Source organism: Pinus tabuliformis, chromosome 4_2 (genome assembly GCF_031772625.1).
Source record: "Pinus tabuliformis cultivar Carrire ecotype Pingquan chromosome 4_2, CPIR1, whole genome shotgun sequence".
NCBI lineage: Eukaryota > Viridiplantae > Streptophyta > Pinopsida > Pinales > Pinaceae > Pinus > Pinus tabuliformis.
In genome coordinates, this window is record NC_142304.1 from 710,219,155 (window position 1) to 710,236,745 (window position 17,591).

The 17,591-nt window shown below is 38.1% G+C and overlaps 1 protein-coding gene across 2 annotated transcripts in view; it reads left to right on the plus strand.

The window, feature by feature from the left end:
- Positions 1-398: 398 nt before the first annotated feature.
- The window catches only part of LOC149171469 (uncharacterized), an 88,682-nt gene continuing 71,489 nt past the window's right edge, over positions 399-17,591 (plus strand). Inside the window, exon 1 of one of the 2 annotated variants that reach the window (XM_089424096.1) lies at positions 399-1,125. In XM_089424096.1, coding sequence (XP_089280222.1) covers positions 736-1,125 — 390 coding nt within the window. In that variant the 5' untranslated portion in view covers positions 399-735. The remainder of the gene's footprint in view (positions 1,126-17,591) is intronic. The other variant, XM_089424095.1, reaches the window with a different exon arrangement.

The following is a 17,591-nucleotide window of genomic DNA, read 5'->3' on the forward strand; positions in this document are numbered from 1 at the left end:
ATTGATTTGCTTCTCATTCCATTTAATATAACAATATGTAAAAAGTAAATTTGCTACTCAACATAGTAATCTATCTAGAAAAATGTGTTAAAAATCGTTATATCTATATGCAATTTTTTACACAGCAGTGATATTCTTTTTATCTTAGTTACAATAACTTCTCATATCATTTACATTTTGCATAAAACATAAATATTAAAAAACAATGCTACATATTACACTTGTTTGATTATAAAATTAATTCAATACAAAATATATTTTAAAAATAAATTTCACCATAATATTTAAGACTTTGCAAAAAAACATAATTTATCAAATTTTCAAAAACAAATGGAAAGGGGAAAAAAAATTTCAGCTCGCCGAAAAAACCAACCAACCCAAAAAAAAAATGCTCCATACCCAACACCATGCTACCGACCTTTAGGATCGAATACTTCAAAAATTCTCTGTCGATCGTTATCTATCGAACCAAAATGGGAGTGTTAATTGGGTCGGAAAAGAAAATTTAAAATTGTCGGTTGTATTCGAAAACATAAAAACATTGCAGCAATTCATTGAAGCGAAGAATCCCATTCCGACAGATTTTGATTCTTAATTTTCTCAGCGGCGGAGTCATCTAATCCAGTTCCAAATGGCAATGAAACTTTTTATGAAACTTTTTCTTTACTTCTAGATCCTCCACTATTTATCAGAACTAAGAACCCAGAGTTCAAGCCTCAGTTTGATGAGAAATCCATGGGACTTCTGTGTCGCCTGACAACTCTATTCTACCGGGAGCTTCACGGATTAGGGCTTCCCGAAGCTTGTCATTCGAATGGAAAGCTTAATCCGGCGAATTATTCATTTGATCAGTTTAGGGTTTGGAGAATGGGGATTTCCAAAGCATTTCAAATGCAGCCATTTGCACCCGAAAGACCTTCTTACGAGGAAACGATGAAAGAACGCTTGCCGGAGCCACTGTCCTTCGATTTATACAGGTCAAGATGCTCGTCGGATCACCGGGGCAGGGCGGTTGCATCGTCGGAGAGGTGCTGGTTAAACGAAGGCCGGAAGGCCTTAAAATGGGAGCCAAACCGTATTATTAGTGACCAGATGAAGTATAAGAGAAACAGCCATTCTCTCCAGGTTGGTTTCGTACTCTATTTTGTCTCAGCTATTTATTTTTGTTTGTCATTTTGTCTGTTTATTTTTATTTCCAGTTATATGCATGAATCACTAGAATTATGTCGAGGGGCTACAGTACAACCACAGCGAGAGTGAAACCCAGGCGGATGAATTAGCATTCACCAGCCTCATTACTTAACCAGTGCCCTGTTGGTTTGCTGAATAATCGTTGAGAAATTGAATGGAACTCGATACTATACATCAACTGTCATGATTCAGGGAAAAAAGTTCGAAGTTGAGCAAAACAAAGTGCTAGGACTTTTATATGTTCCTGTTCATAATAAAAAACAACTTTGGCAGATTGTAGTGCGTCGACTATTTCTATCTGGACCAATCAATGTGCAACTGAGCTTCACAGGCGGTTGAAAACCATAATTTTAACGCCACCTAGGGATGTCCTGGTTATAATGCACAGAAAACAACAAAGCTTAACAACTTTTATCACAGGGTGCCAGTTAAACTTTTCCAGACCAATCAATGTTAACTCGAGGTTTAGAGACTGTCTAAAACCCAAAGGGCGAAATCTCAACCCCACCTGGATATTTGAGTTTTCTAGGCATGATCACGAGCACAAAACATCAAAAGTGTAATAAATTTTGCGTTTTTTTGGAATCTAATAACTATGAAACGTTGCTTATGTATATGGAGAATGGGGGACATATATAAATTGAGGGAGGATATGTCCATTGGAGCTTAGAATCTAGATTAAAAATAGAATGAATAGTGAGTTATGCAAGTGTAGTTTGTTCAGTCAGTCATTTCGTTTCTTAAAAAAAGCAGCCAAGCTTACCAATGGATATGTTTGCTATATGTTGATAGCAATCTGTAGTCTGCCACATGACGAATCATATTGTTGTGCACTGTTTTCAGATTCCCGTGTAACTTAATCTGGCTTAATCTGCATGCACATAATATAACTATTAAATAACAAAACTTAGAGCGAGCTGTATTAGTGCTAGCCACTCTACCATGAAATAATATGTAACTGAGGTGATGAACATAGTAGATAAGATAAGATAAGTGTATTAATTCCAACAAATGACCGCAAAAGCAGGTCAGTGGGACTGCTGAGTACACATGTATTGATAAAAGTAGGAGCACAGAACTAGCTCCTAAATAAAGTAAGAGACAGAAAGTGAGAGAAAAAAAATGAGGTACTGCCCTCATAGAGAACCAGGATTGTATGTTCTACTAGAGGAACATAATCTTGTCAGGCAGCTAAACCATTTGTTTAGGAGGTTTGTAATCCAATTAAATCTTCTCAAAAGGGAGAAATTTGTCATGATATTTTTCTAATGCTCCCTGGAAAAGTCATATTGCAAAATCATTTCGAGTTTTGACAAACAAGATTTGTTGCAGAGAAGCATCACTTAAATCTGACCAGGCCAGCCTGCTTGTGGTGTACTCCAGGTTGAAAAAATTGATGGAGACTTTTTTAACAACTGAGACAATTTCCTCTGACCAGGCCAGCCTGCTTGTGGTGTACTCCAGGTTGAAAAAATTGATGGAGACTTTTTTAACAACAAGACAATTTCCTACTATTTAATGTGTCTAGACTGTTGAAAATAATAGCGAGAAAGGGTTCCTTGATTTGTGCCTTCACAAATCAAAGGAACCACAACGAGTTTCTCCTTGAACATGCGTGAGTTCCTATGAGTTAGGAGCTAACTCATAAAAAATAGTACGTGTTCCTAAAATTTAGGGCGAATTCCTAAAATTTAGAAAGTATTCATGAAGCAGTTAACTGATGTGTTAAAGTGGAAGGCCGAGTTATCAGTCTTCTAGTGTAAGTTAATTGAGGAAAAGAACTTGTGGTTGAGTCTCAAGAGATAGGACGAGTTGCATGAGCAGTTAAGTCATGCTAACTCGATCAATCACAAAATCATTCCTTAATTAGAAATTTGATAAACTCAGCCATTCGAATTGCCTTTAAAAGGAGGAATGAAGGCACAAGTTTAATCATTGTTTTGGTGAGCATGAGTTGGTGAGACCAAGCAATAAGAAGCACGAGTTTGTGTGTGGCGCTTGTGGGAGTTTGAAGAAGGTCAAATTCCTTAGGTTAGGAGGCAGGGATCAAGGTACAAGCAAGGGTGATTCAGCTTAGTGTAAGCAGAGAGAACATGGTTGTTCTCTAATGAAACTTTATTGTATTGTAAGAGATCCATTGATCATTCTTCTTCAATAATAATTCTCAACAACGAGCAGAGGGTTTTACCAGTTGGGTTCCCTAGACGATTCTGTGTTGTTGAATTGTGTGACTATGCTTTTATTTCTGTTCCTATTCCGCTGAATCTAGTAGAGAAATTATGTGTTTATGTGAGAATAAATTTTATTTCAGATTGTTCATATTAGCAGATCAAAATTTTGTGGATTTTCTACATGGTGTCGGAGCTCTTTGAACAGATTTAAGAACAACATCAGTTCAAATCTTCAAGAAGAAGGACATCTGAGTTAGGAAAGCTGCAACCCCTATAGGAGTCTGTTCAAAGGGAGAAAGACGAGTTTTCTTGAGGGTTCTTTCTGTGTTGGAGTAGGCCTAGTTAGAGGAACTTACTGGCAGATTTAATGGCAGTTCTGTGCATGTTCTAAGAGTGGTAATTCTCTGTGGAAGAGACCACAATATCTCTGTTTTGTTCAGGAAGGGCCAAGCCCTATTAGGAGCAGACCTGTCATTGTTTTTGTCTTGGAGCAGATATAAGTCAAGGGAAAAAACACCTAAAGGGACAACACAGGAGGCAGGGTCTCTAAGAAGGGAATTGCGCAGGGATGGAAGGGAAATTGGACCAAGTAGGAGCATGCCCGTAGTGCCACAGGGTGCCCTAACCAGAGGACTGAAATTCAGAACGAAGTGCACAGGTCGAAGAGGTTCAAACAACAGAAAGAAGGATAATTTTTGAGGTATGTATGTCCTTATGTAGTTGATGATTTTGCTAGGTGTTTGAGTCTAGATTTGGGGCTGTTTTGGTGGCATCTTAAGTACAGGTGGAGGGCTATTAGTAGGTGCCTAATTGTGGCCAGAGAGCAGATCTTGTGAAGCACAACAAGAGTGCTAGCAGTGGCAGAACTATACATCAAGAGTGCTAGCAGTGGCAGAGCTATTGAAGCCCAAGAGTCTGCAGAATTTGAAGGACTAAAGGAGCAGTGAAGTGGGTAACCTCCAAGCCCCAAGTACAGTCTTTTGTGAAGGATTACATGCTGTTAGTGGGCAATTTTTAGAGAGCTCTCAGGGGAAGCAGGATGGCTTACCAAGGGTTGAGAGCAGATCACTGTTTAGAGGGAGCATCAAACTTTGTTCCATGGAAATGGAGGATCACAATAGTGCTGGAAGATAATGGGGTGGAAAAGTACATCAAGCAGGCGATAGCGCCACCTCAAGACCCCCAACAATTGGCCCAACATAATAAGAATGATATCAAGGCAAGGAGGATCATTCTAGAAGGGTTCAAAGATCATATAGTGCCTCATATCCATGAGAAGAAGACAGTGTTTGAGATGTACAATACAATCTTGAAGTTGTATCAGAGTACCAATGATACCAAGAAGCTTGCTCTTAAGGAGAAGTTGAGGAATATTCAAATGAGCAAGGATGAGCCCATTGTCCCATATTTGTCAAGGTTCACTTAGGTACGAGATGAACTAGGTGGGGTGGGCGTGGTTGTATTTGATCATGATCTTGTGAGTTTTGCCTTACTTGGACTTCACAAGTCATGGAAAGGGTTCCAGGATGCTGTTAGTGGGAGAGAGAACTTCCCAAATTGGGAAAGGTTTTGGACTGACTGCATACAGGAAGAGATCCAAAGAGGAATCATTGAGGAGAGTTTAGTTATGACAGAGGACGAGGAGAACTGTGCCCTAGTAGGCAAGAGTAGCAAGGCTAAGGGCAAGAAGGGCCAAGGAGAGGCCAAGTCCAATGAGAAGGGCAAGAAGAAGGATCTAAGTAAGATCAAGTGCTTCCATTGCCATGAATTTGGACACTATGCTTCTAAGTGTCCTAATTGGAAGAAGAAGGAGTCCAGTAAGGATCATGTTGCTGCATCAATGGAGGTAGATGCATTTTCTGCCTAGTTTGAGAAAGATTTCTCATTGATTGCTTGCATGGAAAGCTCAACAGATAGCAATATTTGGTATATTGATTCAGGAGCATCCTTCCACATGACCGGGAACAAGAAGAGTTTCAGCCACTTGAAGGAGAAGGACATGCAGTTTTAGATCGAGCTAGGAGATGATGGTTAGTATGCAACTAGAGGAGTTGGTATTGTCAGTTTTTAGAGGGAGTCAGGTAATCCTCTTCATCTCAGAGATGTTCTCTATGTTCCAGGATTGAGGCAAAATCTTGTTTCGGTAGCTACCCTTGAGGACAAGGGATATGATGTCATCTTTAGCAGAGGTAAGGCATATCTCCAACACTTAACTTTTGGGTGTAAGAAGCAAATAGGTGTGTTTTCCTTCGATGGACTAAGGCACAACTAGTGAGTAGATTGGATAGCCAAGGTTCAGTGACCAGATGGACTTGGATCGTTGATAGAGGTAGTGTTGTAGATCGAGGCTTGAAGGGCCGGGCAGGTTTAGGGTATTACTGAGAGGAGCTGAGAGAGCATGCAACAACTAGATGGTCAGAATATCTTGTTGAGAGTAGATTGGTTGTCAATGGACTGACACCAAGCCCCAGTTTTGTATTCTTGTATTAGTGGATGTATGAGGGCCATTATCCTTGGTACATGAGCGCTAGATTTGTTGTATTATATGTTGATTAATATAACAAAGTTCGGTTAAAAATTGTCCTTATTTTGTGCACTATTAGGTTTACTGCTGTTTATATTCCGCTGTGCAAAGTAGTATCGTCGCAATTCTTGGTTTGGTAGCGCCAGAGATTCTAAGATTATATCCTAGACCTAATATTGTGGAAAAACAACATGGTATCTGAGCGTATCTGAGCTACTTTGAGGGACAGTGAATCAGAGTGTGCACAACGAAGCAACTTAGAGGGAGTTGTGGGTGTCTAGATCATGGAGTAGAGGGTTCAACTGAAGACATGGAGATGTGGTCTTGACTGGCTTGGCAACAAGATTGGCTGGGAGTTCTGGTGGATTGGTGGTGAGCTTGGTGAACAACAGTTTGTTGTAGGGCAGATTGTTGATCATGGACTTCCATTGATTTGTCATGGATGGTTGGTTGGGACAGCTCGAGGGTTTCTTCGGATTGGACGAGATCAGGTTGGTTGAGATGGCTTCATGTGATGGACTTCAGATTGGCAAGCTAGGGTCTTCATAAGATCGTGATGTTGCATATCCGAGATTGGAGGGATTTGCACGAGTGGTATTTGTTGAAGAAAGTGTAACTAGGTTCGGTCTTCATAACAATTTGTAATTATGATTTTATGTAAAGAAAAAACAAATGTATATATTGAATTCCTTGATCATGGGTTTCATGAGCAAGAAGTGTTTTTCATATGTCAAAGACTTCTTCTTGATGTCTTTAGGATTTGCCACCTTGTCATGAATGTATAATTCGGAGTCTATGAAGTGTTGTTACACTTGCAAGAGTCTTCCAGAATAGACAAGCACAATCATCCTCATGGCATCAATATATATGTGCTCAAACTTCATGTCGGCTTCAATAAATGGAGACACAACCTTTGGAGAATGTCATAAATATTATATATATATATATATATATGACATGTTGGCTCAACATAAAATGACACGTCGGTTCATAAAGACAAGTCGGCTTAAATGTATGACCCAACAACTATAAATAGGAGCTTGTACCCTCGCATTTCCATAGTGGACAGACTCGACATATCTCTGAAACTTCGGATGGGTACAAGAGAGAAAAATGCGGATTATCCACAGAAACCTTCTCGGCATATTCTCTGAGATTCTCGGTGATCAAGACAGCAAGAAGTTCGGTTATTACAATGATCACAATGCAGATTAGTTTGGGGTGATATTACATTGATATCCTCCTCACTGTCTCAGGCAAATACTCACTAAAATACGGATGGACAGTGGTGCAGTTTGGATAAGGTCTCGGTAAGATGATGCTCAATGATGCTTGATGATAGCAGGTGCTGTAGTGATATGATTAGTGATACAAGGTGCTACATGATGCTGCTAGATGTTACATGATGCTGCTCGATGAAGGTATGAAGAGGCCAAAGTTTAGGGATAGATCACAACGTTTGGATGTTGCAGTGATCATGTTTTGGTGCCATGAAGAAATCAAAGAATCAAGGAAGAAGGATGACTGTGTCTTGGTCTAGGAATGGCAATATAGGTCAAGGGTCTTGGTTCTGGTCTTTGTCAATTGGAATCTCTATAAGAAGAATTTGTGCGGGTTTTCCTCTCAAAGAGTGAGAGGTTTTGGCCCTGGCATAAAGCCAACATCTTGTGTTCTTGTCTCTTTTGTTTTGGTAACTATTTGATGAATTGAGAAGACACACTCTAATAATAACAAGCGAAGATTGTGCTAATAAGAAAAGTTGAAAATACTTCACAAATAGTTATCATGGTGAGAGGATTTTTTTATTATTATTAAATTTGCCCTAGATTCTTCAACATGGTATCAGAGCTAAGGTGTTGAAGTCAAAGGAATGGCAACAAAAATAGACATTCAAGGATCAGGTTTCAAGAAGGACTTTGCGTTTCAAAACTACATCAAAAGACTGAAGGATCGATCTACAACAAGAAGACAATTTAGTCCTACAATGAGATTCATTTGGATCCTTATTTGAAGATAATTTTATAATCTCATACTACCCACAGTCACGGTGTTATGCTATTGACATCTCAGTGCCACAATATGATTAAGTAATCTCAGTCAAAAGAAGAAAAGGCAGTTTTTCGGTACCTCTCATAGTCTTGATGCTAATTCAGTATTGAAATAACCACTGTGCTGGCCACAAATTGTGTCATTACAATCTCTGTCGTACCACAGTGATCTCAATAACTTATAGTCTGGAGCAGTTTCTGTGCTTGGTGTTGGACAATGCAAAAATGTCTCAAAGGAGATCCTTGAGAAGGGATTTCAGTTGTTCATGCTAGGCAACTCAAGCAAGGATCTACAAGTCAAATTATCTAGGATTCTACAACAGCAAGCAGCATTATATGTGAAGATTGCAAGGATCTACAATAAAATCACATCAACTCCAAGATCACTTGAAGGAAGCATCAATGCAACTTCAACGTGATCAAGGTGAAGATTTTATCTTCACATGTCAAGTAAGTATTTTTCATTAATCAATTTGGTAAAATGACTTCATGATTGCAAGGAGATCTATAGGTTGGATGGGTCATCAAAGGTCCTTGCATGGAATAAGGAGGATTGTCATAATCCTCATAGATAAGAGAAGTCAGTGAACATATCAAGGAAAAAGGTCTCCTTTGAATTCATGGGAGGGAACTCTTAAGGTCCTCCCATCCCTATGTAGCAGGAAAGGAGACATAAAAGAGATATATGAAATACTAGAAGATATATTCTCTGAATAATGCAGTAAAGAAGGTCATATCTCTTAAGACCTGATCTACACAAAATTGAAGGTATCAAAGAATGAAGGAATATCTTCATGAGATCTCAATTGGGAGATCTGAGAGAGATGATAAGAAGATAATCATCATTGTTCTAACTGATAAGCAAGGTAACAAATGTCCATGAACAAGAAGGTTACCTCATTCGACAACTTGTGGTCTCTATGCTAGATAGAAAAAGACAAGTTGAGGGCAAAAGTGTTGAAGGTTAAAGGACTCAAACATTTGTAGAAAGGAAAGGGAAGTTTAGTCCTCAAACAAGACAGAATAGTGCTATGGGAAGATTATGAAAAGAAAGCTCATATCGTTAGAAAGATGGAGGACGCTAAAGAAAAGGGCCCAGGAAAGAGGGAGTAATAGATCTACTATGATTGAGATGGTATCCCTCACAAAAGGGTCTTATCATAAGCTCCTAAATCTTTTGTTATAGATATGACCATGATAATAAGATCCATTGTAGCATCATAGAAGCATGAAGGACAAAATCCATGGCAGACAAAACATGAAGGATATAGCTGTTGGGAACCTCAGTGGACATTGAAGGAAAGGATGAAGTCATCTAGGACAAGGCTCATCATACATCAAGTCAAAAAGGAAACATCTTCTAGATGGGGATATACAAGATCCTCAAGATTCTCTGATAGAATCCTCATCGGAGGGTTCACTAATCTAGAGAGGAAGCAAGTGTTTCATAAAAAAACTCCAACTTGTGGAGTTCATGGGATGATGGTATGATGACATGAGAGATGAAGCAAATCAAGGGATTGAAGATCTTTTCAATCAAGAAAGCTGTTGGAAGAAGCCTAGATGACCTAAAGGTAAAAATGAGGTATGTATGCTTGTGTTTAATATTATAATGTCATGTCGTATGGTTGCAGGTAACATGGATCATTACTTCTATTTTGAGAAGCATGATCAGAAGAAAAAGGATCTCCTCCTCTAAAAGGATGCAGGAAGGCATAAGTCACACTAGATGAAATCAACATAATATGTCCTCATATGAAGTATGAGGTGGTTGACTACAATTAAGAAACTTTGATTGAAAGCTCTTGGGAATGGAATGTGTGAGGAAGGAAGAGATTGTGAGATATGCAACCATGATGAAGGCAATCAACATCCAAAAGACCAAGAAGATTTGATTAGGAGATCTCCCGGAAAGATATGAAGACTTTGATGAAAGTTTAAAAAAGATGGAGACCCTTGACAATGGATATCTTTGGAGATGTGTCAACATGTATGCAGGATGCTGATACCTACAGGAAGATGTCATAATGAAGAGTCATCTTGTAAGGTACTATTTGATTTAATGTTATATTTATATTTCTTGAATGATATCTAGATGAGTTCATGCAGGGCTGCTGGCACAAGAGTTGTAAGTACAAGTACAACTAGCATTCATGTGGTGGATGGAAATTCCTGAAAGAAACATGAGGAGGAAGAAGTAGCCATATTACGAAGGTTCCAGATATGTATCAAGAAGGCCACTTTCCATGAAGAAAGGAATGACACAACAAACCAAGAAGGAAAGTGATGGATGGCTAATGCCCTATAAGGAAGAAGCTCAACTAAATTTCATGACATCAAGTAAAGAGATTGATCAAGCAGTTGAAGGACCCATGTAGAAGAAGCTGTTGATGAAAAGCCGAGTCCCTAGTTAAGAGGGAGCTCTGACAAGCCTCTAATTGAGAGGGAGCTTGGGCAAGTTCCTGGTCAGAGGGAACTTGGGTGCATTCCTTTACAGAAATGGGCATATCTTCCCTAGTTGAGAGGGAGAGATAGACACAACATTCTTGTCTTCGTTTGGGAAGAAAGAATGGAAGGATTGGGTAATCATCTGACATCCGATGCTCTTTGAGGATGTGTAGGGCATCCAAGATAAGAGTAGGCAAGAGGACCGATATTCTTTGAGGGTTGGGGTTGTAGCATTTTTTGGTTTTGGTAAGATAGTATCAATTAGTCAAAAAAATGAAAATATATTTCAGAAAATACTAAGTTAGGATATGGACAAAAAAGAATATTAAATAAAAATGTTAGGGATATTTAATGAATAAGTCCATATCAAATAAAATGTTAGAATAGATGCCCTAAAAATGAAGGAAAAAATAAAATGTTAGGTTAGAAAGAAAAGCAAAAATAATAAAATCTGAAAGGGTTGCAAATCCAAATGCCACTACTCTTAGTCAAGTTTAGTTTTGCAAATAAAAGTTGTGAGCAGATTGTTTAAATGTCACACAGATTATACAATCCAATTGTACAGTTTAATCATAATTGGATTTTATTTAAATTATTTGTCAATAGGTAGCAAATAAAATTGGCTCAACAGTTTAATATGGGCCAATGGAGGAAATAAGGGATAGAAGTAGATTGGTCATTAAAAGGAAATATTGAGTTGCTAGTTTAAATGCACTCGGAGAAATAAGTGAAAATGTTAGGAGAGTAAAGGGTAGGTAGACATATGAGATATAATTGGAGCATGGAAGGATTTTATCCTAAGTTGTAAGATTGGAAATGTGTGCATACAGTGATGGGTTTTAATTAACCATAAATTCTAAACACCAATATTATTTTGTAAATATCCTAACTTCATTTATCTATTTATTCACCCATAACCCTCAATTGTCACTTCCGCCATAAATCTTGACCCCATCATCACTTTCCACCTCACGTTGTTAAATCCTTTTCATCTTACCTTACATCCTGCACACTCCCCCGAGATCTGATGGCCCACATCGCTCCTCGGCCCTCATTTATCGCCCGCGGGGGGGGGGGGTGGTCTGAAGTGGGCAATTTTGGAAACCGCCCTCTTAAACTACTTTTCCCTCATTTTAGTCTTTCAGGACTTAAAATCCCGAAACAACTTACCACCTGAAGTTGCTCCGGAATGTGGTTTACATTTGACCGTTCACTGCCGCTCCCACGTCGCTGTCCACGTCTGCTCCATGTCACTTCCTCCGTCCTTTCGCCTATCTGTTATTCATTTAATTCCAACTCTTGCGAATTTATGCCCTACAGACTCGTTTATCAGACTTGTTGGATAATTAATAACGATTTAGCCGTTCATTAAACAACCTCGCTCCATTTTTGTTCATTATAAGTCATGTTCCTTCATCAAAACCGTTACACAGTATAATTCTGAAACTCAATTTATCACTGGATATTTCGTGCTTACAACCTAAATGAGAGACTCATCATTCAACCGAATTCGTCATTCTGTTTAGAACCAAACCGACATCTAGGTCCACCTATCTACTTTTAGTTATACTGTTTTTTCTGTTTTCACTATGTTTTAGACTGATTTCTTCCATTTTTGTCACTTTCAACCTGTAATTCACTTAACAAGATGCCTCCCAAGGGAAAATAAATTGCAGAAATCCCAAATCCTCTTATTCATCCACAAGTTGACTTCCATCATACTCCTCTGGTCGACAAAGATTGTAAAATCATTGAGTCTTCCTCTCAATTTGATTTATATGAAATTTATTGCTGGATGGAGGATCAATTAATTGATCAGACAGATGAAATAGGACTTTGGGACTCCCACCTTCCCCACTATATTTTCCCTCAGATACACAGAGCACCTGAATTTGTTAGGAAATGCCATGAATCCTATGATCCCACTCAAAGAGCAATCATTTCACCCACAGGAGAAATCCTTTGTTTCATCAATGCTGAGTCCATTGAAAAGATGTTGCAAGCCCCAACTATTACACCAACCCATCCTTTTTCTCATGAAAGCCTAATAGAAGCTTATCAAAAGCTAGATTTTACTAAAAGATCCCAGACTCTTGAACTTTTCCTAGCTATAGATAGTCCTCTGTCTAAAAAAAACCCTCCCTATCACTCGTCCACGTTCCCTGATAGAACCAAGCAAATCACCACTATTTTGTCCTATCTGCTTGGTTATAACTCTGATCAATATGTTAATGAAACCATCTTAGGTTTCTTGTCAATATTTTCTGCTGATTCCAAACACACTGTTTTCTATAACTTTAGCCAATTCCTAGCTGAAACCATACATGAGCAATTTGTCTAGTTTAACACTAAAGAAGTATTCAAGTATGTTTCAGTACTTGTATAACTTTTTATATATTTTCAGGGAGACAAATTTCCATTCACCTTACAAAAGCTAGATGAGGAAGGCAACCAACAATTAGTGATCTTTTGGACTTCAATGGGAATGAAGGAGAAAAAAGAATTTACATATAAACAGTTCATAGAATTGTTTATTCATCCAGCTATTAGTCTTATGAGCAACAATCCAGTACCAAGAATCAGTGATGAAATTGTGAAAGTGTTGCAGCTAGTGGATCAAGACACAACAGGAGATTAGTATCTTTACCAAAACCATACAGAAATCAGGGTTTATGGTTGTGAGCTTCCACCCTACAAACTTCCCAAATTCTTCCCCATCAGAATCTTTGCGTTGGAATATATTAGGCAGAGGTTAAATGTAGATGAAGTACACTTTGTGGTTGCAAAGAAGAAATCACAATTCAAGCTAAAAGCTTAGGTCGGTCCATTCATCTGCAACACTAGAGCAGTAGGAGAAGAAGCAGACAGGTTATTAAAGGAAATGAAGTTTGGTCTTAGTTTCACTTGGTCTTATGACCCAATGGGAGTGATTTCTAAACTCAGGGTTGAAAATAAGTTTATTGCATATCACCACACAGCCAGACCTGAAATAGAGCAGTACAAAAATCAGTTGGAATGGAAAGAGAACACCCTTCAAGAAGCTGAAGAGCAGGCAGTTTCTACTTCAAATGTACAAACTCCACTTGCACAGGAAAAGATAGCTAAACGAGGAAGGGAAGAACAGTCATCCCCTACAACTGAAGCATCAAGCCAGGGCTTTAGGATTGTGCATAGAAAGAAGAGACCTAGGATCTCTGTGATTGTTGGTGCAAAAAATGAGTCTCAGAAGACAACATTTGATGGACTTGGAGAGACTGTGCTCTATACACAGTCTAGTGGACAATCTACCCAGTCCCCAACTCATTCCACTACTTCTCAGAAACAACAGGTAATTCAGACCAGTGGAAGCATTCAAAAGGATAAGGAGGAGGACATCTTTCATGTTTTCAGTGAGCTTAAAAAGAAGAATGAGGAATTGAAATTGAATACTTATACCCAATTCTGGAAACATTCCTCCAGCTCTCAAGCCAGACTTCTTTCAGTCTTTGACTTTGAGAAGGGAAAGATGCAGATGGCTTTCCCGCAAGCTCAAATTCCACACCCCAGGACTTCTGCACATTATCAGAAGCATACCTCTTTTGAGTTTATTGTAAAAGATGTGCATCCAATTAATCAAATTGAGATGCACAAACAAATTGGTCAGATGATTTCTTCCACTTTAACTCATACTGCCATGAGTTTGTCAAAGCTGTATGTAGGTCACCTTGGCCAATACAGTCACAACTCAAGTTGGAAAAAGTTTCCTCACTGGCAAAGGACACCAAGATCAAATTCTTTGAAGACCTGGTGCTGAAGATGGGATATGATCTCTTGAACATAAATGCAGCGGAAGAACTTATCAAGAAGAAAAATGCTGAGCTCTTAGCATTAAGGAAACAACTCAAACGGCCAGCTTCTGAGGACCCAATGACCAAGGAGATTGAAGAAACCGAGACTCAGAAATCTGACATGATGAAGCTCATCATGGAACAAAATCTGCAAATAAAACAGATGGAGGAGCAAATGGAAAAATTGGTCAAAGAGAAAGAGGAAGCTGTCAAGAGGACTCAAATTCCAATGGATGTAGTTCCTCTTTCAGCAGTCTCAATAACCAGAGTTTCTACTTCAGGCATAGCATCAACTATAGGTACAATAGAAGGAGCTGAACAACTTGCAGAAGCTGTTCAGAATCTGTCCATTCAGACAGTTGAAATGAAGAAGTTGCAGGATGAACTGAAGGAATTAAAACATATGAAGGCAATTGCAGATAGTTCACATGCAACCGAGTTACGTAGGACAAAAAGTCAAATTGAAGTTTTGTAGAAGGAAATCAAGGAGTCTTACCTTGGAAACAAACTAGGTTTGGCCCTATGGGAAGAAATTACTGAATCAGTCAAGGATATTTGGGCCTATATCAAGATAATCTTTGATCAAAAAGACCTGTTGGAGAAAGCTCAGGAAGCTGTTGAAATTATTTCTAAAGAGCTTGAGGACATGCCAAAAATTGCTTCTGAAATAATCAAGTTCCTGAATTCTAAAGACAGCTATGAGCTTGAAGAATTGGGTATAAATGACAGGACAACAACTATACTGGAAGTAAAGAAGATCATTACCAAGAAAAACCTCATCCTTTAGTTGGAGGAAAAGTGCAGCAGTGTGAATACTATAGTTCAAAGATTTTTCAGTAGGTTAGAACCCTTGACCAGCAAGGGTTTGCCCTCTATGCTTGTGATAAACGACAAATTAATGCCCATTGAAGATTATGTTCGAAAGCTTACAGAGGTGGGTACCAATGCAGCTTCAGTTTCAAACATAAGAGGTGTAGCAACACCAAGGGTTGTGCTGAATGCACTCAGAGATTCCTTTTTCATTCTAGATGAAATCAGACATATATTTCTAGTAAAACCCACTTTTACTAAATATACAAAGATGGATGAAGTTTATAGAAGGGTAACTAAGTTATCTATCCCAGATAAGAAATGCTGGGAAGAATTAACTGATTTACTTGACTAAAAGGGTGATCAAACAACATTCAGTATTTTCAGGAACAATCATCACCAACTCAACAGTTCTCAGTTTTTCCAGCAACAGTCATCAACAGCTCAACACCAAAATAGTGACAGATCGACTATCAGTTTATATTCCTGATTTTGTATTTATCTATTTTTGTAAAACAGCTCAACACCAAAATAGTGACAGATCGACTATCAGTTTATATTCCTGATTTTGTATTTATCTATTTTTGTAAAATAGTTTAAGATATTTTCTCAGTTCTAAGATTGTATAAATAACTCTCTTCCACGAGTTATTAAGGGTTGCACCCTTGAAGAAGCATTTCTAAACATTAAATGTACTTGACTTTTCTGAATCATTAATACAAAAGCAAAGGATTCTGAATTCTGATTCATATAGTTTCGTTTTTACTGTAAGTTTTTCCAGTTTTATTTCACAGTGTTTTCTTCATATTCTTATGTTTTACAAAGATAACCAGGTAGGAGTAATTGTGTTTCAATTTATTCCTATAAGCTTCTGAAGTGATCATCTATAAAGAGAATGAATTATATAAACTGTTTGTTTAATTAATTCCCTCTAAATCATAAAATCATCAGCATCTTTTGTAAGCTTAAGCATATTTTGTTAAACCTTCTGAACATAGTTTAAAGGTTTTCTTACTTATGATTATTTAATTTTCAATTTGAAGACTGTGATAGTCATATCATCTCTCTATTTCTGCTCACCAACATACAAGCTATATCATTGCGTGAATTTTAATAGCAACCCTCTGTTTTAAATCTGTTTCATACATTGGTCCTCCAAATTAAAACAAAACCCCCAAAACAAACATCTTAGACGCCCTGGCATGATAGCTGACCATTATCATATCAGAGATACAACAGCTAGAAACCCAAGATAAGAATGGTCCTAGAAGGTCATACTCGGTTAACACTTGGGTAGGTATGTACCTTGAGAGACAATGATGAAGGTGTCCATAGTCATTGGGCTCACCAAGATTGTGCTCTGATCTGATGAGAGATAGAGCTATCAGTCAAGGCCTTGTTGTGGAAACAATGTTGGTTACTATGATGCTATACATATGGGTTACCAATCTGATTCTTCTAATGAGAAATTCTTCAGATTGAGAATGACCAAGTACCATTATGAATACCTCCATAGTTAAGAGGGAGTGTTGAAGAAAGTGTAACTAGGTTCGGACATCATAACAACTTGTAATTATGATTTTATGTAAAGAAGAAACAAATTTATTTATTGTATTCCTTGCATCATGGGTTTCATGAGCAATAACTGTTTTTCATAGGTCAAAGACTTCTTCTTGACGTCTTTAGGATTTGTCATCTTATCATAAATGTATAATTCAGAGTCTATGAAGTGTTGTTACACTTGTAAGAGTCCTCCAGAATAAACAAGCACAATCATCCTCATGGCATCAATATATATATATGCTCAAACTTCATGTCGGCTTCAATAAATGGAGACACAACCTTTGGAGAATGTCATATATATATCTATATATATATATATATATATATATATATATATATATATATATATATATATATATATATGACATGTCGACTCAACATAAATTGACAAGTCGGCTTAAATGTATGACCCAACAACTATAAATAGGAGCTTGTACCCTTGCATTTCCACAGTGGATAGTCTCGACATATCTCTAAAACTTTGAATGGGTATAGGAGAGAAAAATGCGGATTATACACACAAACCTTCTCGACACATTCTCTGAGTTTCTTGGTGATCAAGACAACAAGAAGTTCGGTTATTACAGTGATCATAGTGTGGATTAGTTTGGGGTGATATTACAGTGATATCCTCCTCACTGTCTCAGGCATATACTCACTAAAATACGGATGGACAGTGGTGCAATTTGGATAAGGTCTCGGTAAGATGATGCTCGATGATAGCAAGTGCTATAGTGATGTGATCAGTGATGCAAGGTGCTACATGATGCTGCTAGATGTTACATGATTCTACTCGATGAAGGTATGATGAGGCCAAAGTTTAGGGATAGATCACAATGTTTGGATGTTGCAGTGATCATGTTTTGGTGCCATGAAGAAATCGAAGAATCAAGGAAGAAGGATGACTGTGTCTTGGTCTAGGAATGGCAATATAGGTCAAGGGTCTTGGTTCTGGTCTTCGTCAATTGGAATCTCTATAAGAAGAATTTGTGCGGGTTTTCCTCTCAAA